We start from the raw sequence: 23761 nt of genomic DNA on the forward strand, positions 1-23761 counted from the left end.
ATGGTTGCCTCTGGGAACAGGGATAAGCAGTTAGGTATTGAGTATAACATCTCAATTTTTACAAGAACACTTTACTTTCCAATTCTTGCACTCCCTTACTCCTATATATCTGGCTCACTCTCTCTTGTACTTTCGTCCAGATCTTCTGTCCCCTCCCCCAACAGTGCTTCTCCAAACTTCTTAAACTTCTTACACTTCGTGTATTGTCATCGTAAACTGGCTTAAATTTCTATCTATCCTGTTTTTTTTTTTTTTTCAGTTCAATTAGCCATCCTTATAATTACCTCTAACCTCTTTGTCCCTCACATTTCTTAGTCCTCGGAGTACTGAAAAGCCATGTTCTCATGGCTTCGCCCATACTAGTTTTCATTTTTTCATTCAGAATGATCATAATGTTAAAATATTGCTTTGAATGTTTATAATCCATGACTCAAGAGAACATTCATGTTTCTTTTCATCAATTAGCCCCCAAAGAACAAGACTAAAGTGCGAAAAGAGAGGCCAGTGGGACTTGTACAGAACCTACAAAAATTTTCAAGATGGCGATTCATTTGTGAAACATAACAGCCTCGGACAATTATGTTAGCTTATTTTCATTTTTTATTAATTACAGCACAGAGAAAAAGGGCAAAATGTTTAAAGAAATGTGTGTTTTCTAGACAGGGTGTTGGTTTTGCACCAACAGAAAAGAAAAACAGATGAATAAGCTCTAGATCTTCATTTCTCTTACTCTCGGGGCAGGCTGAAAAAACAAAAAGACAGATATAAATACTGTTAGTAAAATGGCATGTATTTGACAAACCTATTCAAGTGAATAGTAAATTGCTTAGATTGCCTTCCTGCAATTTCTACCAATGAAAGCCCTTCAGCCTGTCCTGGACTCTTGATTCTTCTGTTGGGCTGGTGGAGAGGACACACCGATAAGTGTTGTAAAGTCCTCACTTCATCACTGATGTCATAAGCTCCTCAGGCTTCAAGGTCCCAGGTTTCATCATCCCTCCTCAGGGTCACTTACTTAACCCCTGCTTGTTACCTACGTTAATGACCAACAGAACAAGTGCTTTCTCAAAGTAATACCTTTCAGAAGAAATTCTTGCCATTTAGCAATAAAACAAATCACATTTTGAAAAGGTCAAATTTACAGAGATACAAAGTTACTTCCTCATCCGAACGCACAATATGTAGGTATTATCAAGTGGGCAGAGAGTAAGTGACAACCAAGTAGAGGTGGTAGACCTTACAGTCAGTTTGGAAAATATGAAAATAAATTCATGTTAGAAAATAGTTGGACAATTTGTTTTAAAAAAAAAAAAGGGAGTTGAGGGGTGCCGGGGTGGCTCAGTTGGTTGAGCATCCAACTCTTGATCCCACTCATGATCCCAGGGTGGTGGGACCAAGCCCTCTGTAAGACTCCGTGATGAGTATGGAGCTTGCTTAAGGCTCTTTCTCTCTCTCTCTCTATCCCTCTGCCCCTCCTCTGCTTACTCTCTCGGTCTAAAATAAAATGAAATAAATAAATAAATAAATAAATAAATAAATGATTTACAAATTAAAAAAGAGAGTTGATTCTATTTTTTAATTTCCCCCCAAATATTACAACCCAAATCACTGAAACATGTTTAAGTTTAAACATTTAAATTTTGAAGTGCACCTTAGTAGCAAATTAATCACTATAAAGTGCAAGTTCACGTACAGTAGATCTATCATATTCTCCAATGAAATTAATTTGTTACTGGGCTATTAGGTTGCACCATGTGAAATCATTACTATGCAATTGGTTTTTATCTTTAAAAAATGCATTTGCATATGGTCCAGCCTAACACCTAAGTACCCCACTGCTGAGCCATCATTTGGTTTAGTGATTCTGTCTACTATGTCATAATAGGTCAGAACAGGACAGTGGTTAATTCTCAAGCTTTGGTTTGGATTTTGAATTGTGGCTCCACCTCTCACTAGGTGGGTGGTCCTTGGGTAAATTATGGAAACTATGCTGTGATCTGTGCCTTTATTTTCTCATCTGTGAAATAGGAAAAATAATGGCACTCAATTCAGACAACTATTGTGAGAATTAAATAAATTAATATATATAAAGGTCTTAGAACAGTGATTGGCACTGGTCTATATGGCTCTTGGTAAATAGCAATCTTTGCTATTTTAAAAATAACTATTATAATTACTTTTTTAAAAAAAATAATGCAAAGTATAGTTACCTGAGATGTTGTGATTGTGTTGTTTTAGACTAAGGCAGCTTGAGTTGTAGCAACAAGTTTTGGACCCTAAATAAAGAAAAATGACAGATTTGGGGAAAATATTAGCATCACTATTAGGATAAAAAATTAACATTTATACAGCCATTTGTGATTACAGACTAATTTTATATGCATCACATTCTTTAATTCCAGTTTAGTACTAGAATATCTACAAGGAAGCTTACTGACATCCACTGTTCCCAAAGGAATAAAAACATTACTGTCAAGTCATAGAGGGAAACAGTAAATATAAACTTCCCCCATTAACCTGTAAAATCAAACTCAGATTCAACCAAGTTACAAACCAGCATTTTTCAAGAACATGTTTAAATAAATTAGTGTTCTGGCTTCATGCTATCTCTACCAAAGACTTGAGCCTCACAAATATCTATCTATATTCATAAATATCACAACTTTGGAAACAGAACAAATACTGTAAACATTTCCCAATATGCTCCAGTGAGGCAGGAGATAAAACAAAAACAAGAGCTATTTAAGTAATTTTGTTGGGTAATTGTATGTGGAATAAGATTCTGATCCTAAATGTACAGAGTATCCCTAAGATAGATGAAGCCCTAAGCCCTCGCCTGATCGAACATAACAACAAAGGAAATCAGCCATATGAAAATGAAGAAAGTCCAGCACCTCCTCAGCAAAGCAGGCCTCCTTGTCTTCAGCTGCGCAGCACTTGTCTACAAAGCTTCCAAAATCCCCCATGACAGTTTTCAGTTGTTCATCTGTTGCCTTGGGCTTGTGTTTCAACAGCTCAACAAGTGCACTGCATTTGAATGAAAACAAAACAAGAACGATAAAAATCAGAAAAAAGTTTACTCACATAAAGAAAAATGGAGATGGAAGGAGAGTGGGAGATGTAGGCTTCCACTTATGGAATGGATAAGTCACAGGAATAAAAGATGACAGCTTAGGGAATACAGTCATTGGTATTGTAACAGTGTTGTGTGGTGACAGAGGGGAGCTAGACCTGTGGTGAGGACAGCAGAATGTATAGACTTGTAAAATCACTATGTTGTACACCTGAAACTAATGTAACATTGCATGTCAACTACACTTCAATTTAAAAAAAAGGAAAAAGAAAAATGGAGATGGTAAAGATAGCTGTATTATTGTTTATAAGTCTTGGAGTGAGGCAATTCTGAGCTTGAGGCCCAGGCTTACCACAATAAGCTTTAATATTCTCATTTGCATAATGAGAATAAAATCTTCCTTCCTAGGGTTGGTGGAAGGATCAAATGAGATAATCAATGTAAATTGCTCAGCACATCTAGTGTCAATAAATCTCAATAAATCAATAGATCTCTTTACCGTAAATGTCTAGAAAGGATAGGTCATTGCATTTTTACATTCTTCACATTTTAGAAGTTTTACAATATTGAATTGAATTTTATAGTGATTTAAGAGCTAAAACTGATCCTTAAAAGTTTAATTGTCTTGTTGGACTTCATCTAAAAAGTTTCTAAGAATCTTTACATTTGGTCTGTGAAATTTACTCCATTCAGTTAATACTGGGAAGGCCATCAGTAATAAAACTAATCAAACTTCTGGGAGGTGATGGTTCTCTTTCACTGACATCTGCAGAGATAATAGTACTAGAGAGAGAGTCACATGGGTATGATAAGTTTTGCAATATTACTCGTAAATCTATGACTATGATTAGAACCTCGAGAGATGATAGCAACTTTATGGTGCTAAATGTCATGCACTTTTAACTCCTGTGACATCAATAGGGCATCAAGCCTCGGAACTCATTTTTCTATATGGTTTCCACCCAAGTTCCATTCTCAAAAGTTATATCTTGGGGATTTGCCTTGTCTGTTGGCTGCCATAGAACAAACTTAAAATAGCCATTCATGCCTAGAAATAAATTCACCAATTCTTTCTACTAACTAACTTGCTCTTTGCACAAATGTATCAGTTAACTGTTCATCTTTTTCTACTGGACTCATCTTAAAACATTATTCCACTGCAGCTTTTATCCACAAGATTATTCTGAATGATTTGTAGGCAAGATTGTAATATAGAGGTATTTTGCTAGGAAAACAAAAAGCTATCCATTTTATTCTTGACACTTTAATCAGCTTACTAAGGTCAATACTTAATTAAATACTCTTTTCTAAGGAATATAATCACTGCTTCAGAAAAAGTTACTCATTTCAATTTACAATTCTCACTCTCAAAATGATAAATGCTTACAGTAATGAAACACTACTCACGATTGTTTCTTGATTTGTTTCTCAGCCTCAGGAAGTGTGCATAAATCTGCATGGAAGGTGAATGTTTCAGCACTAAATTCTTTGGGAACATATGTTTCATCGACTTCCAGAGCAGAAAAGCATGGTCGTCTGTTCACCAAGGACTCTGTGCAGCATTTGGTAACTCTCTCGCTCACAGGGGTCTTCTCATGCAACACACACAACCGGTTCAGGACCACGGACAGCTAAAGAACAGGTGGAAGAGCAAAAATTGAAAAAGCATAATAAAAGTTTTCCATGAACCTCTACTTTCCAATGGACGAAAAAACATGTTATATATTAACTAGCAAGACTGAATCCAAGGTTGATTTGAGGTAGCGATTTGCTTATCTTTAGAACTACAAGTAATAAGAGGCTTTTTAAAGTATTTTCTCCTTTAAATGTGTCTACATTTTAAGAATTATTCACTTGAGAAAATAATGATTAAAATAATTTGATGTGAGTCCTGAGATATGTGTTGGAGTGGGAAGGAAACAGTCTTATACTTTAAAAAAGACCCCAAAGATTAAGAAAGATTTTTAAATGCCAGGGGAAACATTGAAAACTCATGGAATTTTTTTCAAAACAATTTATCATTTTGGGGATCTTATACAAATTCTCACTGTGATGGCCTGGGTAATATAAGTGGCCAAGTCCTGGTGGCCACTACCACACACATACACACATGTGCATGCAAGCACATGTAGTCTCCCCTGCTTCTGAAAGTTAGCTTTGTCAATATCTAACGGCAAAAATTCATCATGCTTAACTTATTGTACTTAAAAGACTCACATAGTCTTCAGCACAGGACAGTCTTTCTGATTCAGGATGCGTACAACACTTGCTGCCCACTTTTCCTAGGCTTCTTGAGACCTCCACGAGAGTTGGGGTTGACACTTGAGGTACTTTCTTGGTGTAACGAACTAAGAGCCTGTAACAAAATAATCCATGTGTTTTCAGCCAGGCAAGAAACTGTCTTTCTCAAACACAGCAGGTCAAACAAAGAACACTTAGCCAAAATCAACAAAATGACTTTCTGTTCATAAAATTATCTCCATATCCAGGTCAGTGGAATAGCATGGGGGAGGACCTTGTCCTGAGTAAGTAGGTAAGCCTATCTTTGATTCCACCTGTGCTGTATACTCTTAAGAAAGTGACTGACCTTATTAGAATTCGGTGACACTAGTATATTTATTAACTGCTTCTTTCTTTCAATAAAACCCACTGACAGCTTGATATATATCAGCCTTGTGCTAAATTTGAAAGATATGTATAAATTTTCTCATCTATAAAATGGGAGAAACTATACCTGACTCAATAGGGATGGTACAAGTATTAAATTAAAATTTTTAAAAAGCATGCAATCAACCTGGCATGATATCTAGCACATAGTAATCATTTACTCAGAATTCCAATCACCACTGAAAGTCATATATGACTATAATCTACTAAAAGGAAGAGACTATACCTGGTTCATTGTTGTTGTTATCCCTAATACCCATAGTTAGAAGAGTGCTAACATAAATATCTACTGAATGATGTGTCTCTTCTTGTCTTTACCTCCATAGATAAGGCTCTAGTAGATCAGGACATTTGTCCATCGGCTTATATGTTACTTCTCGAGCTACTATCATTCAAAGCCTACCATTTCCTCCTTTGTAAAGCATCACTGTATTTTGTTTGCCCATAAGCTATTCTTTAACCTTCAAGGGGCATCCTCAGCTCCTATATTCCAAGATGTGGTATTTTCCTTTCCAATCTCAAGAGACCAATTTTTTAAACCACACTCAAACATAGGATTCTCCATCCCATTAACCATTTTCTGTCTCCTCCTCCAGTTTTTCTTGATGGAGAGAGATGAGAAATATATACTGTATTTTCATGATTAAAATCTCTATGATAAATGGTATCTATATTAAGTTTTAATAAATTACAAATTGATCAAGAAAATAATCAGCCGATAAACAAAAATACATACGCATTTTGGAAGCCATATTCTCCAAGTTTTTCAAAAAGTTCACAGTTTGTTTTGACTAAATTGTGAGGCTCTTCCACAAGAGGTTTAAATTCATCAAACTGAAAGAGAACAGAATTGTGTTGACAGAATTCTACCTTAGGACCATACGAAGGTTGCTTTTCATCCTTCTAGGCAGAAAGAGATCCTTCCACCCTTTGCCCAAAGTCATTAATTAGATCTTTGATGCCAAATCTATTACAATATGTCCAAACTATTTATTTTATTTGGTGAGACTGTATAGTAAAAGGGATTAAGAAACTCAGGCTCTGGTGTGCTACTGCTGGTTTTTGAGCCAGGCCACTTGACCCATTTTCTAACTATGTAACTTTACTTTCCATATCCAAGGTTCAGAACCCTTACCTCTACAATAGGGATGAAAAAAAAAAAAAAAAGAAAAGAAAAGAAAAATAAGAGGAAAAAAGAAAAATAAATAAACAAAATGGGGATGAAGATGGTATTCACCTCAGAGAATTGTTCTATAAACCACCTGAGTTAATACAATTAAAACAGTACCTGGAAGATAATAGAAGCTCAATAAATGATGGCTATGACTTTATGTATCATTATCATTAAACCATATCTCTAGTTGGATTCTGAGCTCCCTGAGATAAGAGACTTTACCTTGGTCAAGGACTCCAGTATGGTACCTGGCATAGAGTAGGTTCTTGGTAGAACAAAGAATGACTTTTCTTTGATTCTGAAGTTTGGAAACCACTGTATATGCCAGGAGTGCTAACTATCTTAAACATGCTACAATCTGTTGGGGATGGCTAAATATGGCAAAAATCCTCCAGAACAGGTTTTCTCTCCTTACATAAATTCTTGTAAGACAATTCCTAAACTTTTTCCAAAAATTTTGAAAATATTCTAGATGACTAGATCTCACAGTCTTCCTTAAGATGCCAATTCTTTTTTTAAGGAATATAAAACTATTTATTAACCACTGTTTACCAGCATTTACAATAAAGTAAACAATGTACAGCTGGATAACATTCTAAGACTCTACTTCTTGATATTTGATCAATCTTGGAATCCGGTTAACTATATATCTAAGTCCCTTAATTAACATTAATATTTATCTTATTTTGTTCCCAGGAACACAAAAAAGAAAAAAGCATGGTCAAGGTTTTTTGAAATTAGAGGTTGCACCCTTTAGATCTTTCCCTTCTAGGCTATTCTAAGTCTTATTAGCCATCTATTTTTCCTATAATGTTTAAGAGCACAGAATTAAAGCCATGTCAAGAAAAGATATAAGTTGCACTATTTAACAATTTACATTCTTGCATTATTTTTCTTTCTCATTATGAAGGCTCACCAGCCAGACAGCTCCATTTTTTTTCCCTTGAGAAACCTACCACATGGGCATAGCAAGTAGGAGGATCATCGGTGGCACAGCACTTCTCTAGGGTTGCTTCATATTCCTTGGCAAGTCTCAGTAGCAATGAGACAGAGTATTCAGGGTGCCTTCTTGAGTATTCATACAAAAACCTAATTCAGATGAAAATAAAATAGATTTAATTGGACGAATGAGCAAGACAAATCACCTAACTAGCCTCAAGAGTAACTCATATCCCAAATATCTGAGTTCGACTAGACCCCATGCAAGGAAAGTTAATGACTAAGAGTCTGGGGTTCAGAACTAAAGCTACCTGCATTCAAATCCTGGCTATGTCACCTATTTTACTATATCACCTTAAGCAACTTATTAAAACTATTACAGACTTGGCTGCCTTCTCTGTAGAATGCAGATAATAACAGCACCTATCTCACAAGGTGGGTTGCAAGAAATGCATGACATAATCAATGCAAAGCATACCCTGTCTGGCACATATTAAATGTTTGATGAGTGACCCCTGTTTTTATTATGTATTTTTTTTTTTATAATTTGGACTGTATCTCAAAAAGGTTCTGATAGATAAATAGAGATATATTCTTAATTTTTTCTTTTTCCCCACTGCATGAATAAAATCTTTAATCTTTATGTAAAATACATAGTGCACATTACACTGTTATAATCCAACAACAGAAATGCAAAGTCTAACACCCCACTTACTAACTATATGTAATCATTTATTTTGTCACAGAATTTCATGCTGCCCTGCCATGCTACTGTTATTTCTTGTCTGTTCAACCAAGTATAAAGCAGACTTTATGAACAACCAAATATAAAGCAGATTCCAACTTCTCTTTATATTTTTTTATATAGATAGATAAATGGTAGGTAGATAAATAGATACAGATATACAGAGATATAAAGATGTATTATGTATATTCACACATATATATTGTAGTAAGTTCAAGAAATACTCTTTGAATGAATAATATGTGTATAATTTATGTATATACAAATGTTCCTAGAGGTATTTCCAGAAATATCCCTGAGGAGAAAAGGAATGGAATGGGGGCAAGGATAGAAACTTTTACTACTTCCCTCCTCTTCCCTCTTCTCTATTGATTGAGTTTTTACCATAACTATGTATTAGTTTATAATAACATTTTAAAACTAATTAACTGTTGCAAAAAAAAAAAAAAAACTTAAAAACTAGAAGAGGGAAGGATTAAAAAGTATTGCAGACAACACAGAAATTGTAGCAATGCAAGGAAAGCCTAATATCTCTTCCTGAATCTTGAGACCATAGAAAAGCTATGGAGGGATTATTCTTTATCCACTTACGTGCCCAGGAACACATCCTTTGCCTCCTGATAGTTCTTGCAAACTTCCTTATCTTCAACAAAATCAGCAGCTAACGGGGACAGGTCAGCAGGCAACTCATCTCTTTCCGCCTCGCTGATGCAATGGGATTTTTCCAACACAGGCTTAGCACAGCATTCCTTCAGCTTAGTGGAGATTGAATCTTGATTTTCACATATATACTTGGCAAGATCCGCCTGTAAGCAGGTTGATAAAAATTTTTCAATGTAAATTGACATCGCTACACTTTCTCCTCAGACCTTTATTATGTTGGCAAAACATCTTTATTGTATTCTAAGACCATACACATACCAACATGCCTTCCATGAACACTTTCAGTCTGCGCTCCCAAGACTAGAGACTCGGATAGAATTACTAAAATATTTCCACTTGATTACAAAAGACCGGTCAGTAACAGGGGCCCACATTGGTTATCTTTAATTTTATATTTCTACCACTAAGGCATTTAAATTTTTAAATTAAAACTCAGTACTATTTTTCCAAATATTTCCCTCAAATTAAGTACAGGCATTTTGAAACCGGATAACTAAATAAAATGTGAGATATTTTTGAAAAACTAGTCAAGACCATAGTCACAGTTTCTATTTACACATGTAAAACATTTGCCTTAAATTTTCCAGAAAGTGTCCTGAGAGATTAGGATTCTGGTATTTGGTCATATTTTCAAGTTTGGGGAAAAGAGATCTCATGCTAAATATTTGCATAGTTAACAAAGATGGTTAACTAAGAGAATATAGAGGGGCAAAAAATTACATAATTTCCAAAGATCTCTTTAGCAACTAGCCCTTCTCCAATTCCACCCACCTCCCAAAAAAGTTTTCTTTGAAATCTACCTTTCTACCAGCTGTCCTACTTCAGTGAAAGCCTTTGTTCTCAGAATATGACTGAAAGGGTTACAAATTAGTGAATGCGTTTATCAGATCATTTCATGAGTGAGGTGGCCAGGTTTAAATACACGACAACAACAAAAAAGTACCATAAGGCAGGCAAAGAATTGAGCAGATTGTGCACAGAAAACAATCTCAACCCACTGTCAGCTTCACGAATAATACTAAGCAAATTCATACTACCAACTGAACCATGTGTGTTACCAAAGAGTATACTTTACCCTGTCATCTGCACATTCAAGCAGGTCACCATGGCAGCATTCCTTGTGGATTTTGGCAAGATCTGTCACTAACTTGGAAACCTCTGCAAAGTCAGCCTTGGGAAATTTCTGGCTCAGACGAGCTACTGACCTAAGAAGAAAATTTCCCATCCAAACATTAATAACATGCAATATTTTATGTGAAATCACTAAGAAAATACTACTTGAACCAAGAAAATTCAGGACAAAACAGCATAAAGAAATAATTTGTAAAATTTGTTGGTTCTTTTTTTTTAATGCTAGTTCTGAACCACATGGTTATCTTAGGACAAAATATTTCTTTAGGGCAGAATTAGCCATTTTAAGAGTGTGTGTGTTGGATAGAAGTCCAGCCATTCATAAAAACAAAAATCAAGAAGAGATTCTAAAAGAGGCAACATAAGGGACACCAGGCTGGCTCAGCCAGAAGAGTTTGTGACTCTTGATCTCAGTGTTGTAAATTCAAGTCCTGCACTGGGTGTAGAGATTACTTAAAAATAAAATCTTTAAAAAACAAAGTGAAATAAAATAGGCAACATGTGGAGAAGCATCAAGTTTGGAGCCCAGACCTGGTTTCTCAATCTGGCTTTATCACTTATTAGAAGTGGGACCCTAGACAAGACTCAGCCTCTACCCAGTCACAACAGCATGCTAAATTGCGGACTGATGTGAGGATTAAGTTAGTTGATCCATGCAAAAACATTTTACAAACTGGAACATGCCATGCAAACTCCTGTTATCTTTTTTTTAATCGAGCTCCCTGACTTCTAAAGGTGTCTGAGAAAAAAGAAATTCATAACTTCTACAAAATGAGGGAATTTTGATTAAGCATACTTTCACCAAGAAATTGATCCAACACAGTGTCTAAACTCTATGACATGTAAAAGGCGAATATCCGTATGCCTTCCCAAATCAAGTCAGAGTCTCCTAAATCTGTTCAAAGCTTCTTTTTCCCCCAGACCAATCACAGCCTGTTTAACTGTTTATCATTTCCTGTTGGGGTTGTTTTATTTACTGAGTTAGTTGATTTTGGTGGAGTGGATGGTAGACACGGCAGGCAAAGATAGCTCAAGTGATGGTATCTAGAGAGCTCGCAGAATGTCTATTATTTTCATTCCTGTCCTGTTGCTGTTGATTCATTGTTGACTACCATGTGAGGGATAGGGGAGAGGGGATTTCTCTTGGCTTAGAAACTGAAGAATGTTCCTTCAACCAGCGAAGTAATATAAAAACAGAGGCCCAGACAAAAACAAGAGATTCACGACAGAGCTGAAAATGAATACTAACCTCGATGGCTAAATTTAATTATCAGAACATAAAAGGACAAATATTTCCACATAATTGATGGGGAGGGTGGGTTAAATTAAGTAGAAGACACTGACTACTGCTCTGTAAAAATACTGGATCATTAGAAAGGGATCTTTAGTTTTTATAAATAAGTGGGAGATTAGATACCTTAAAGACAAAAAAAGATACCCTCTAAATTCTTTGACGACTTAGCAAAAATATGATAAAAAAAATTATGAGGAATTGTCACTGATGTTCTGATTTTCACTGCTGTTAATTTCTGCCTTTTAAACAACCGAAAAGATGCGTGTGAAAGCATCACATAAGGTGCCACATAAATGTACATTTTTGTCATCTGAACCATAATCATCTACATCATTACAAAGATTCAAACTAAGTTTAAAATACCATGCTTTGAAAGCTCTTTCTCCGAATTTTTGGAGGCTGGCACACTTGAGTCTCTCTTTGGCGGATGAAGCCAGTACTTTTTCTCTCAAAGCATCAACCTGCAAAAAAGAAATGATTTGGGAAAAATTAGAAAAGGAAAATTCCATGCGAAACACCCCTTCATAAGTTCAGATGAGACTGTGCCACGTGGAATTTTAAAGAGATCATTTACACCTAAATTCCCAAGTGCTTACTATTGGCAAATAATTATTTTGCTATGGAGGAGGAGGACAATCAGTCTGGTCATAGCGTAAGCCTCTAGGTGGTTAAGAACCAGCATGGAGGCTTCGCCAGGGAAAAGGGACCTGAAGGGAAATGTGGAGGCACAGAGTACACTAATATCCCAGGGAATACAATTTTTCTGACTTCTTAATTTCACTTACAATTGATCTCAACCCCTCCTCCACCAACTCTCACAACATCAATAAGCTCCTTAGAGAATACAGTCCATAATAAATATTTATGGAATGGGTGAATAAACCCAGCCTTCTAGAGGCAGTTGAATTCTCTGCTTCGAATTCCCTACCCAGTAGAAAAAAGGCTCGTGAAAAGATTAACAAAACTGTGGCCCCTTGCTGTGCAGTTTTACAGATGAGTTTCTGTATGTCACTGTAATGACCCACGCCATAAAAGACGCAGGGTATTTAGACACATACACAGTGATTTCCTCTATCAGATCCACCATGGCAAATCTGAGAAGGAGGAATGATGAGGTCAGAGGTCTTCAAAGAGGGTGAAAGATCTTTGGGGGAGTTAAGAGCGAGGGAGGCTTTTCTGTCCACGTAAAGAAGTTTGTATCAGAGACAGGCGTTCCCTAAATCTAGCCATATGATGTGCAAAGTCTGAGGTTTGGTTATGAGTTGGCCCTCCTGTTCTGAGGAATACCTTTGGTGTCAGGCAGGCAGCTTTATCTGCAGCTTCGCAGCACTCTGTAAAAACTCCTTTGTATTCTTCAGCGTAGTAAAGGAGTTCTGGGGCATAAAAGTAAGGATGTCTTCTGGCAATTTCATATAAGTATCTACATGTTTAAAAGGAAAAACAGGCAGTCATGTTTCTGCAGCAAACAATATTACAAGAACAATTGTAATCAACAATCTCATCTAATTTACCAGTTAATCTCAATTTGCACACGATGACCTTGACTTTGTCATTCTGTAAGTCTGTGAAAAGGCTAAACTTATACATATAAATTATATATATATTTATATATGTATAAAGTTTTATATATATGTACACACACATACCCACACACATGTATAAAATGGTTAAATTTTTGTAATATAATGTTTTTGACTAAACCAAAATCAGCTCTGAGAATAAATACATATCTTCATAATATTTTAACAGACCTCATCTCAGTTTTTTTATACAGAACATGTCCTGTTTTAATGAACTCCAAAAGATCTTTGATCACATTTTTTATCATGGAGAATTTTGTAGTATCAAATATAACTTCTTTGAAAATTATCATTAGAATGAAAGCTTCTAAGCCTTAATGCTGAAAATGTTTTTTATGGTAGCAATTGTTATCATAAGCCTTGATCTATTTCCTAATGTTTCATTTTGCAGCATAAAAATCTTATTACTTACTTTCCCAGGAACCTCTGTTCATTTTCGTGGAAGGCAGTGCACATGGCATCAGCCTCTGGGGTCACCAGCTGACCGAAGCCAGGATTGTCATCTTTGTGCTGCAGGAAGCATTCGTTTCTCTCAGGTTCTTTTTTCTCACAGCAATCAGCCATCTCACCATACTTGTCGCGAAGAGAGGCAACTGTACACAGTTTATCTCCAAAGAGTTCATGCTAAATGGAAGAGAGCAGATTTCAAATCATGGGGAGGTACTTTGTTTTCTTTGCACCCAAAGAGCAGTCTAAAAAGTTTCATGTATCGGTAAACCTTGGTTAGGAAACCATGTAAATTTAACATCCACTTTTTTCCTCAGGTGTAGATAGTTTCCCAGGATTTGACCATCTATGTAATTTTTGCAGGAATTATCCATCACATGATTACTGACAGTGAATAAAAAGGAAAGGCAACAAGACAATCAATGGCTTTAAGGAATGAACATTGCTCCTATTTCTACGGGCTACAAGCTGGAAGAGCTAATAAAAAAATCAAGGGAAAATAGTCTTCTAAGTAGTAGGTGAATTCACATGAGGAAAGAAAGTACTCAGAGAGTTTCTCATTTGATCTGCTCTTTTCTGAGGGTCCAGCTTTTAAGTAGATGCCATTCAAAAACTGAAGAGTAACACAATTTACTGTTTATTAATTATTATATGAAAATATAGATCTTTTTTATTCTAGAAACATTTGTCTCAAAACACATTCCATTAAATGTATTCTTTCTGTCCCCCTTAATTTTTATCATGAAAGTAATTGGAACTCCAGGGAAAATAAACTGCTGAAGACAGAATTAATTTGCAAAGCAAATATATTTCTAGAAGTCATATTTAGAGTCCTAAGATCATGTTAAAAATATTGAGTTAAAGTACCGATTCTACCTGGAGGGGAAGATACATGGAAAGAAGGAAGTAAGAGAAGGGAAGCCTTCACTGATAAATAAAAACTGACCTTGCCCCCAGCAAGGTATATACAGATTGAATGGGGAAAGAAACAAACCTCTCCCTGTATTGAAGACCTACCTAGAAATACCACAAGTTCTAAGTTCTTCAAAATGAATAAATGCCCTGATTGTTTATTGTATGTAAAAATATGACTATCCCTAAAATGAGGACTATATACTTATACTATCATTTTACCCAAGTAACAAAATTGACACAGAAATCAGATGAGTGCCTTCTGAAGATAAAAAACATGCTCTCACTATTAGCCTCTATGATAGAAAGCACACTTCAGATTTTAAAAACAGACTTTTACAAATAACGAATTTCCATTTAAATACACTATCACTGAAGAAGAAATAGAAATTGGCGATGAAAAAGAATGAAATCTTGCCATTTGCAACAACGTGGATGGAACTGGAGGGTATTATGCTAAGCAAATTAAGTCAGTCAGAGAAACACAGGTATCATATGATTTCACTCATATGTGGAATTTGAGAAACTCAACAGATGAACATAGGGGAAGGGAAGGTAAAAGAAGATAAAAACAGAGAGGGAGGCAAACCATAAGAGACTTTTAAATACAGAGAACAAAGTGAGGGTTGATGGAGGGGAGGGGAGTGGGGGGATGGGTTAAATTCGTGATGGACATTACCGAGGCCACTTTTCAGGATGAGCACTGGGTGTCATATGTAAGAGAGAAATCACTGGGTTCTACTCCTGAAGTCAAGACTACACTATATGTTAATTTAATTAGCTTGAATACAAATAATAAAGAAACAAATAAACTATCACTATTGTGTGTGGTCTTAATAAAGAAATGTTTTTAAACCTCTGGCTGTAGCTAGAACATCTCTATTGTAGAAGAAACAAAAGCTAGCCTTGCTTTTGACACTTGCTTACAAAGGAATAATTGAGGAAACTAAACTTGGATTTTTTCCTTTGAAATTATCAGGATTACCGAAAAGAAGAAATGATAGTCAAAATCAGAATGTACTTACAAGTGACTTTTCACAGTTGGCTGCTGACTGGTCAGCCACACATCCTTTTGCGAACTCAGTTACTTCATTCACTAATTTTACATGATCTTCAAATGGACACTGCTGGAGATACTGAGAAAAGGCAACCAGTACCCTGAAACAAAGGACATAGAAACATGAAACACGGTGAAATTTTAATATAAAGTAGTTTGCTATGCTAAACAACAAATCGTGTATCTGTATATGTTCTGTATTATATACAACTTACTATTAGCCAGAAAGTCTATCTACATCAGCTATTATCTGAAGCCATATGTGGCTGTCTAAGCAAAGAAGACATGTATTTATGCCATGTTTAAATAGATGTGCGCGCATGTCAGCAGATGCACAAACAGAGCAGGCAAGCAAACTGTATTCTAAATAAGTCTAATTATGAGGACTAGGGACATTACATAGGCCCTTTGTCTATTTAAAACACACACGCACACACACACACACACGTCTCTCATTTAATCAGACTGTAGCATGAAATTGACCTTTAAAAAATAAACTATTTTCTCACTTTTTATTAGATTAAATAATATTAAAATGGTCTCAAGAGCCACAGACCTATTTGCTAGGTAAAGGAATTTAGTAAGTGAGCAGCAAAAGAAACCATATACTAAAGTCTTTCCCACCATGCAGGTTATGTAAGCATTCCAGAGGTACACTGTCCCATATAAGTGGCCAGTAGCCACATGTGACTGTATAGACTTAAATAAATTAAAATTAAATGCAACTTAAATTTTTGATCCTCAGTTGCACTTGCCACATTTAACATATTCAGTAGCCTCATGTGGCCAGTGGCTACCATATTGAACAGCACTGATATAAAATATTTCCATCAATGCACAAAATTCTATTGGATAGTATTGTTCTAGAGCCTGGACTCTGATGATATGGGAATATAAGGTCTTTAGAATAATAACAACTCTATTAGAAACTTTCAATTTGACTCTTCAATATCTTAACTTACAGGCCTCTGAAATGTTCTTCTCCCAAATCATTGAACCGATGAGCAATCTCACTCTGTTCTGAAAAGGAGAAAAGAAAAAAAAAGGTTTACATTCTGAAGAAAACAACTTAGTTATAATGTTACTTTTTGTGTTTCTCTCCATGCGAATTAGATAGTCATTTGCTCCAAAACCTTGGCCTCTGATCCCTACAGAAAATCTGAGGATGATGGTGAACTATTTGTTCTGAACTAAAATGGAAGAGTTATTCTATCACCAAAGATACTATTTGAAAAATCATGAAAATTGTTAAATATTTATAGCTTTATATTCAAACTTGGATAAGATCTAATGCCCCTGCAGTGTCCATTAAAAGCTACTGAGAGGACAGTCTGAAATGAAAAATATACATTCTGTTTATAAGATTAACAACACAGGTTTTGGGTTTTGTTTCTGTTTTGGGATTTCTTCATATCTATACCAATCTATCTATCTATCTATCTATCTATCTATCTATCTATCTATCTATCTCTCAACGTGCAGTACCTAGGCCTTTGGGAATGTGGAGCTATGAATTCTAACATTAAACTCTATTCTGTGAAGTTGAAGTCACTCTCGGCTCCTTCATGTGCAGAAGGAAATTACAGCTACTAAACAATTCTCACCATTTTTTTCACCTAGGATGTTAGAAATATATTAATAAGATAACTTCCTAAGGGATCACAAATATAAAATACCATCACAGTCTGGAAATAAATGCTAACGGAAAACACTTCTTTAAAGATGCAGGGTTTTTTAAAACCATTCTTTTACGAGGAAAATAAAACAAAGGTTGAATAATAGGAAAATAAAATTCTTACGTGCTTCTCGACGAGTCACGCCCCTGGAATAAGCAGAGCTAAAGAGGAGGAGGAGGGAAATAAAGGTTACCCACTTCATTGTGCCAAAGGCTTGTGGGGTTGATAGAAGAGAAAAGGTAGGACGAACAGAGGGAAATTAGCACTAATATACTTCTTTAACCAATAATTGTAGATTATTAACCAGACTCATCTTGGTATTTCATTGGCCCCCAACTGATTACAAAATTCATATTATTCTTGCCAAAAAAAAAAATCGTTTGACTAAATCCATTGCGTATGTTTGCCATCTGGAACTGTTTTTTCCACAAGACCTTGTCAATTCATTAGTTATGTAAAACATCAAGTTTTACATAAGACTTTAAACGGTTTGTCCCTATTATTCATTACCATGTTCTTTATTTGTGATTTACCATTTGAATATTTTAATTTTTAATATGTGCAAAATTCTAACCAGACCGATGACTTAAATTAGAAATTAAGACTTACTAAAAGAGCTAAGCTTTGAACTGTATCTATTACTAACTCCAGCTATGTTTTTATCATCAAGTAATGAAAAATTTGCGCGCACACACACACACACACACACACACAAGAGGGCTTCTGTGTCATTCTCATTCTCCTGAAATGTTCTGTCTAAAAAAAAGTTGATGTTACCTCAGATGCAAGCTAAGAAAAAGCCACAGCCCCAATAGCAACTAAAGTGGATGTCCAGGTCTACATTCTTATCCCAGCTCTGGTCCACAAATGATTCAGGTCCTGTGGCAGGATATCTAGATGCATTGTAGGCATATCTCATAGAATTTTCAGTTAAGGAGACATGGGGAAGAAAATGGGCACAGTGACAGTAATGACAATCTCTGCCATAAAAATATACACAGGGCAGGTTGAGCCTTGATTAAACCTCTAGAGGTTATAAGAATCCTAAACCTTCACCAGGGATCACATTCTTTCCATCCCTGCTTCACACTTTTTTCCTTTCTTCCTTTTAATAAAAAAAGTCACATGTTCTTCTTTAATGTTATTTTTATTTCAAAATAAATTTAACATTATGTCTGAAAACAAAGCAAACATGACTCTTCCCACCCAAGATTCTGATCTCTACCTGTGAAGGGCTGTTCTATCTCTGCCCTTTTGCTTTAAAGATAAAGAACCACAAATTTCAACCAGTAGGAAAATTGACTTTGTCTGACACTACAAAGCAATAATTAGTTTCAAGCCAGTTATTTCACTTAATTAAATAACCAAGTCGATGGGGCGCCTGGGTGGCGCAGTCGGTTAAGCGTCCGACTTCAGCCAGGTCACGATCTCGCGGTCCGTGAGTTCGAGCCCCGCGTCAGGCTCTGGGCTGATGGCTCAGAGCCTGGAGCCTGTTTCCGATTCTGTGTCTCCCTCTCTCTCTGCCCCTCCCCCGTTCATGCTCTGTCTCTCTCTATCCCAAAAATAAATAAACGTTGAAAAAAAAAAAAATAACCAAGTCGATCAAAACTGGCAGTCAAGTGTCGTATGGCACACGGAGGCATAGAGACTAACAAATACCCCCCAAGAGAAACATTACCTTTTTTATTCAGTCACATGATGAAAGGAATACATTTTCTATGATCATATTTTATTTTATGTCATTTTCAGGTATGGGTGCTACTTAAATAATCAAACACAGAAGAGGAGATCCTAGATAAGGAATAGGAGATAATAGGTAATAGATGATAGATACATAGATAGATGATAGATGGATAGATACGGAGTTTTCTTAAGTAACACCAGGGAGTGCTGAATAATGGAGCTATACTTATCTTTCACGCCACAGACAAAAAGAAATCAAAGAATATCTTCCTGTAGAATTATTCCCATTAGGATAGAAATGGAATAGAATAGACTAGAAAACCATTTTTAATTCCAAAAGCTTATATTAGAAAATTTAAAAAGAATACTATTTTATAACTTTCTAACTTTGTAAATAGAAAAAAATAATTTTTTGGGTAAATTATATGTAATTTTTTTTGTCTTCCAAGGGAGTAAGCATCTTTTATTTGAATTCAGGGTGCAACCCTAGCTTTTCTATCAGTCCTTGAGGAAGGCTTGATCAAACAGGCAGATCTCATCATTGGATATAATTGTATCGCTAAATCACAAAAACAGGCCTTTGTCATACACACATACACTTTGTGCATGTTCTTTGATGTAACAAATGAAAATAATATTAGTCTCTCCATCTACTTTACACGGCAATACTATATTATAATATGATGGTAAATATAGATCACAAAAGAAAAATCAAATTCATCATGGTTCTAGAAACATAGAATTGATTTTTCCCATATTTATAAAGATCTCATAACTTCCAAATATAAAATTGAAAATGCCTGAAAGAATTTGTCCTTACGGTACCAATATGGTGTTTCCATGGATATATCCTTATGAGAAATTAGTAGATGGCTGAGAAATTAAAATATTTAATTCTTAACAGTATCTGCATGCTTAAAATCCATCTTAATTAATAAGAAACACTTGAACATTTATATTTTGTGGATTCCCAAAGTAAGAATTCCTACATTTATCTTCTATTAGTTCTGCATGTACATTCTATATTGAAAGGAATAAAACCACATATATGTTAGTTTTTCTAAATATTCTGTTCTTCAAGCTTTTAAACTCTTATGTTTAGTTAGTCATCAAAGGACTCTGGCATGGGAGTAAATGTAAATGTTTAAACCAAGAGTTATAAATATGGCTTACAGAATCTAGTTTCTAAGTAAATAGGAAACTAGCTCCAATGATTTTTAGACATTTTCCCATTTTTGTGGGAGAAGTTTAAAAAGAGAGTAGGTAAGAAAATTCCTTCATATGAAAAGAATAGTATACTGAGCATTTAGAACAGGAAAAATAGCTTAGTTGAAATATAAATATACCTGGAAATTAAATCTAAGTATTTATCCTTTTTCTTCTTCTTTTTTTTTTTTTTTTTTTTTTTTGACCAGATAGAAATGGAAGTTTTGAAGCACATGAAACAACTCTTTGGACCAGTCCCTCACTTCCTTGTCACCTTCATCATAACCTTAAACCTATATATACCTTTCTACTACCCTCTGGGATTCCTGAAGCTTCTCACCAAGTCATTCAAACCAGGTTTCCCTCCATCTGGCCATCTTCTTAGTCCAGCCCTTATGCTGTTTCTTTCTCTAATAGATGACTACTACTGGATTACCTTCTCTTGAAATAAAGTGAGGCATGCATAACAATGTGGAAACCATCTCCAATAATAGCCTCAGTATTTTAACAGAAGCTTTCGAGAGACAAACACTTAAGTCATTCCAAAATATGAGAAATTTGGATCCATTTGGAGAGAAAATTGGAGACAGGGAAATCTTTTCATAACCTTCTTCCTACTATCCTGTGGACATATGCAGGTTCTAGCTGACATGAAGGGCCTGCACTGCTACATAAGGAGTATAGAAGAGTAGACAAGTGAAAGACCATGAAGCATCAAACTAACCAGTTGAAACATTTAACTGAGTTAATTGCTTATTCACTTGTGAAGAATACGTTTCCCATTAAAAATTCAGAAAATTAATTTTCAAAATGTATAGACTTACACAGACATTTCTAAAGGCAAATTAAAAAATTGTAATCCAATTATCAACTGTCCCCTTATCTCCCTCCATAAGCCAATCCCCCCCAAATACCCACTTCTTTAATGAGAAATACAGAATTTGCTGGAGATTTCATAGAAGACAAGAACATTTATATTATGATAACCACACGACATAACTATCTTTGGCTTGTTCCATCTCTTAAGTCCCTCCCTCTCCAAAGCTCCCATGACAGAAGGGTCCCTATTTCTGCTTCTCCTCATGGTACACTGATCCTGTGGAATTTACTGTGAATTTCACAATTCTTTACTATGCAGTTTAATTCAGTTCAATGTGAATTTCTAGCTCCAAACTCAAACACACATATCCATTTATATCTCCATGCCATATGGGTCAAGTTAGATTAAATTATCTTTAAGAACCCTTCACCTTGAACATTCTCTGATTCATATTCCAAGGTAGCAGTCTTATAAAATGAGAAAAGGGCCTGACTGGCAGAAGGTAGAATGAATATATGAAGTTAAGGTTTGGGGATCCAAAGTTGAGAATTTGTTCATTGCTGACCTGCCCAATGGCTCCTCAGGCATCACTCTCTACCTAGTTCAGGTTGACATTTTTAAGAAATAAAAAGATCCTTTAAACTTGCCTAAACTATATAAGTAAAATGACACTTTCTCATATCTTTTTATCATTTTTCCATTTCAAGAAAAATATAGCTAATGCCTGAAAGCCATGCTTATTCATTCTTCATATAAGTTAACAACCAATAAAATCTATAAACATATATTTTGAAATTGATGCCTGTAACTCTTCTTTTATAATAATAGCTACAAATGAAAATCAAACAAATGAATATGCTGCTGAGAGTTTAATAGTGTTAAAATATTCCTCTGCTAAAACTTTAGTGGATCATACACCTGAAACTAATGGAACATTTTATGCCAGCTATACTCAAATTTTAAAAACTAACACAACAGATGAATGGATAAAGAAGATGTGAGATATATATACATATATATATATACATATATGTATATATGTATATATATACAAACATACATACAAACAACATATAATGGAATATTACTCGGCCGTAAAAAAGAATGAAATCTTGCCATTTACAATGACATGGACAGAGCTAGAAGTATCATGCTAAGCAAAATAAGTCATCAGAGAAAGACAGATACCATATGATTTCACTCATATGTGGAATTTAAGAAATAAAACAAATGAGCAAAGGGGGAAAAAAGAGAGAGAGAGAGACAAACCAAGAACAGATTCTAGAGAACTGATGATTACCAAACGTAGGGGGGGAGTGGGTGAAATAGGTGATGGGGATTAGGAGTACACTTATCTCAATGAGCACTAATAAGTAGAATTGTTGAACCACTACATTATACACCTGAACCTAATAGAACAATGTATGTTAACTATACTGGAATTAAGATAATAAACTTAATTTTAAAAACTAACAAAAACTAACAACAACAAAAAACTTCAGTGGATCAAATTTAGGAAGTTTTCATTAAAGGATGATTTTTTTTTTCTTGATGTCTTCTAAAGCCTAGAATTTATTAGATGCTTTGTAATCTCCCAGTGCCAGAATCTAACTAAAACCCTAGCCCACCATCCAGCTGAACCTTGGAAGTTAAGTCTTGAAATTCTCATCAACTTTTCAAGCATCTACATATGGGCTAACATTAAGAAGTGAATTATTTGATCCAAAAAAACTTGTAACTCTTAAGAAGTATATCAAATAAATAATTGGCCTAGTTCATCTTTTAAAGAGAAATTCATTTGTAGCTTAACTTTAATAAACTGTACAATGTAAATATTTTCAAATGATTTTTAAATATAATTATTGCACATATAAGCATTGAATTTTTCAAAATTAGTTTGTCATCATAGGGGCACTAATAAAAGCTCTTTTATTAGAATAATATCTACAGGAATAAAGTTTTTATATATAAATATAGTTAATTTAATAATAATTTGTTGCAACAAAAATGTTAATTCAAGTAGAATAAAGACATAATTTTAGTAACATATGATGTTGATAATGGCTCTCTGTTTCCAAAATGCTTCTGATTCAGTTATGAGACATTCAGTATATTTAACACTAATGGCTTAAGTTATTCAATAAAATCCATACAATTACTCTTTCAATTTAATTTTAATTTTGTCTTCCCACTAAATATTTATTCACTCATTAAAATTATATTAATTAATCTCGCAGCATTTAATGTCTTGAAGGCAAATGACGGTTATTGATGAGTCCAAATTTCTCTTTGTTGTTACACGGAAAATTGGCAAAAAAATGCACATCAAGAAAGATGGTATCTACAGCAAACATTGTGCTGGCATCAACAAACCCACTATTTATTTAAGAACACCAGCATTCTTGCTGACAGGGCACAATCCAGAAAATCATGTTTTATACTTATTTTAAGTAGTACAATCTAGTCTTTCATTCATGCTAAAAATGTATTGACCACTGAATGTCAAGTATTTGCTGGTGTATGAGGATACAAAAGATTAATAAGACAGTTGCTGACTTCAAGGAGCTGACAGTTGAATAAGGGAGACAGACACATCGAAAGATCATTATAACACAACATTATAAATTACTGTGCATGTAGGATACAAGATACTTTATCCTGGGGTGATAAAGAAGTATCAGAGGGGCACCTGGG

At 35.0% G+C, this 23761-nt stretch overlaps 1 protein-coding gene across 1 annotated transcript; it reads right to left on the minus strand.

The window, feature by feature from the left end:
* Positions 1–577: 577 nt before the first annotated feature.
* Positions 578–17630, minus strand: ALB (albumin). The gene is made up of 15 exons (XM_025921681.2): positions 17482–17630; positions 16645–16702; positions 15651–15783; positions 13679–13890; positions 12974–13106; positions 12050–12147; positions 10337–10466; positions 9190–9404; positions 7871–8003; positions 6477–6574; positions 5291–5429; positions 4481–4704; positions 2895–3027; positions 2211–2276; positions 578–742 (listed from the first exon to the last, which is right to left on the minus strand). The coding sequence occupies exons 1-14, from the start codon at positions 17558–17560 to the stop codon at positions 2235–2237; spliced, it is 1827 nt and encodes a 608-aa protein (XP_025777466.1). The 5' UTR covers positions 17561–17630; the 3' UTR covers positions 578–742; positions 2211–2234.
* Positions 17631–23761: the final 6131 nt, after the last annotated feature.

Source organism: Puma concolor, chromosome B1 (genome assembly GCF_028749965.1).
Source record: "Puma concolor isolate L17-30 chromosome B1, mPumCon1.1.hap2, whole genome shotgun sequence".
NCBI lineage: Eukaryota > Metazoa > Chordata > Mammalia > Carnivora > Felidae > Puma > Puma concolor.